Genomic DNA, 2,470 nt, shown 5'->3' with positions numbered 1-2,470 from the left:
CCATATTCAAGGTCACAGAGTTCCAATGTGTTGAAAGCCTTAGAAATGACTTCTTCTAAATAACCAAAATGCTAAAGGTGTTGATATTTTTTACCAGTATACGTAGCATGCTGGGATAAGCACTATCAAGTTAGTTCTAAAAGTAATGAATGATCTTGACCAATATTTAAGGTCTTTGGGGTAAGATCAGTTGAACACCTTAAAAGTGACTTCTGTATAACCAAATAGCCAAGGATGTTGATGTGTGGCTATTCATAAGCAGGGATGAATAGCTTTTAAGTTTGTTCAAAAGATTACCTTGACCCATATTCAAAGTCACATATTCAAGGTCATAGGGGTCAGATGTGTTGAAAACCCTTAAATGACTTCTTCTAAATAACCAAAAGGCCTTGGTTGATGATATGTGTCCAGGAGCATGCAGAAATGAAGTACTATCAACTTTGATCAAATGAATGATCTTGTCCAATATCCAAGGCCACTTGTATCAAATGTTTTAAAAACCTTAAGCATGACTTAAAGATAAACAAAAGGCCAAGGATGTTGATGTTTGGCGAGTCCCATGCTAGTATGAATGGCTATTAAGTTTGTTAAAAAAATATCCTTGACCACAATTCAAAGTCACAAGGGTGAAATGTGCAGAAAAAACTTAAATGACTTCTTCTGAATAACCAAGAAGCATAGGGTGTTTATGTTTGGCCTGGATGAATTTCTTGGTAATTTGGCCATATTGCTCTAAACAACTACACATCTAGAACTGTGAGATGGGTATCAACCGTATTTGCTTGAAAGCATCCTTAAGAGGTTGGAAATCAAAATTATAGAAATAGAGAGTCTGAACCCGAGGGGTCCTGAGGGCTGCTCCAAAAAGGGATAATTTGGCCGTATTGCTTTACACAACGTCTCTGCTGGAATTTTAAGATGGACTTCAATTGCTTTTTCTTGGAATGATTCTTAAGAGGAGATTCAAAAGTGTACAAGCAGAAGGGCTAACTCCCCAGGAGGCTGGGGTGCAAGACCAAAGTGAAATTCAGACATATTGGTTGAAGCAATTTTACTAAAACTAGTAGGTGGAAGCAATATTTGGGATTCAAATTTGCATAAGTGAAGGGGCTTACCACTCCATCTGTCCAATCCCCCCATTGAGGACTTGTTCCTTGCAAAATGAGTGGCCTAAAGAAGAAGTCACTGGCCGAAGTATGTGAGCCAGTAGCTAAATCAACTACCGTACTTTCGGTTCTCTCACCTAAGATCAGTAAATCAAGTAAGAAAGTATAATCAAATGAATGAAATAAGCAAACAAATCTATCTTATATATCTAATTTTTATATTTTAAATTAAACCTATTACCTACAATCTAAGATATATATAGTACGGTATTGATTTTTATCTCTGATTCAAAATTTGAAGGCAATCATAAGATAAAAAAAGCATATTCTTTGGTTGCAGAGTAAACAAGATGGACATTATTACAATGGGTGTTGTTGCCGTGGGAACAGTGGTGGCAGTCCCTGTCATCATCAGTGCCGTTGGATTTACAACGGCCGGTATTGCCGCAGGCTCTCTTGCGGCCAAAGCGATGGCAGCCTCAGCAGTGGCCAATGGAGGTGGTGTGGCTGCTGGCAGTGTTGTGGCCGTCCTGCAGTCTGTCGGAGCAGCTGGTATTGGCGCTGCCGCCAGCGTGGTCGTAGGGGGCGCTGCTGCCGCAATCTTCGCGTTGTTCTAGTAATCGTTGTTCATAGGCGACGCTACTGTCTTTTTTTGATTTCCAACATATTAAAAAATTTTCTAAGAACTTACCATTCAAAAGGATTATATCTGTCATAAACACTAATAACAAAAAGCTGCACGTGATTGTGTTCCTTGAAAATGACTTGAAAGTGACTTGGCTGTTTCATATTATTTAATTGTCTTTCTTCTCTTTTTTCAGATTTCAACTAAATTCCTCTTTTTCTGTGACATTTGTATAACAGACAGCAACTGTCTAAAATGCTCTTTTACTAGTTTTATCTAGTTTTATACTAGTCCTGACATTTGCTGTGATAACTTTGTGTATCTGTATTTTAGCATCCTGATTTTGTGTTAGAGTGTATAAAGAAATTTTCATAACTGTTATCTAAAAATGTACCCGAACATTGTAAACAGTGAAAAGCCGAACAAAATTTATGAAATATGAAATGTGTAGACAAAACTGTTTCGACTTTTTCATTGAAGAGTTTAATTGTAAAAATAGAAAAAAACCATGAATTTTAAAAAAGACTTTTCCTATACATGAAGGCTTTTTACATACTATACCTGAATTTTCTGTAATAACAAACTGAACTGTTGCCAGAAATTGTGGCTTCCTATTATAATTAATAGGAAAAGTATATAAAATTATACATGCAACTTAAAAACAGGATTATTTTCAGTATTTATAGAGATTAGCTCCAGACTATTTAGTTGCATAAATAAAGTTAAGTTCCTGCTTGAA

General features: G+C 36.4%; 1 protein-coding gene across 1 annotated transcript; it reads left to right on the top strand.

The window, feature by feature from the left end:
• Positions 1-1,426: 1,426 nt before the first annotated feature.
• On the top strand, positions 1,427-2,470 carry LOC110442045 (interferon alpha-inducible protein 27, mitochondrial-like). The gene has a single exon (XM_021485447.1). The coding sequence runs from the start codon at positions 1,457-1,459 to the stop codon at positions 1,721-1,723; it is 267 nt and encodes an 88-aa protein (XP_021341122.1). The 5' UTR covers positions 1,427-1,456; the 3' UTR covers positions 1,724-2,470.

The sequence above is a fragment of the Mizuhopecten yessoensis genome, unplaced genomic scaffold (assembly GCF_002113885.1).
Source record: "Mizuhopecten yessoensis strain PY_sf001 unplaced genomic scaffold, ASM211388v2 scaffold716195, whole genome shotgun sequence".
NCBI lineage: Eukaryota > Metazoa > Mollusca > Bivalvia > Pectinida > Pectinidae > Mizuhopecten > Mizuhopecten yessoensis.
The sequence above is the reverse complement of the archived record's forward strand: the minus strand, read 5'-3'. Positions and strand labels throughout refer to the sequence as shown.

Coding starts and splice junctions, on each gene's coding strand:
- LOC110442045 (XM_021485447.1), top strand. CDS start 1,457: ATGGACATTATTACAATGGGTGTTGTTGCCGTGGGAACAGTGGTGGCA.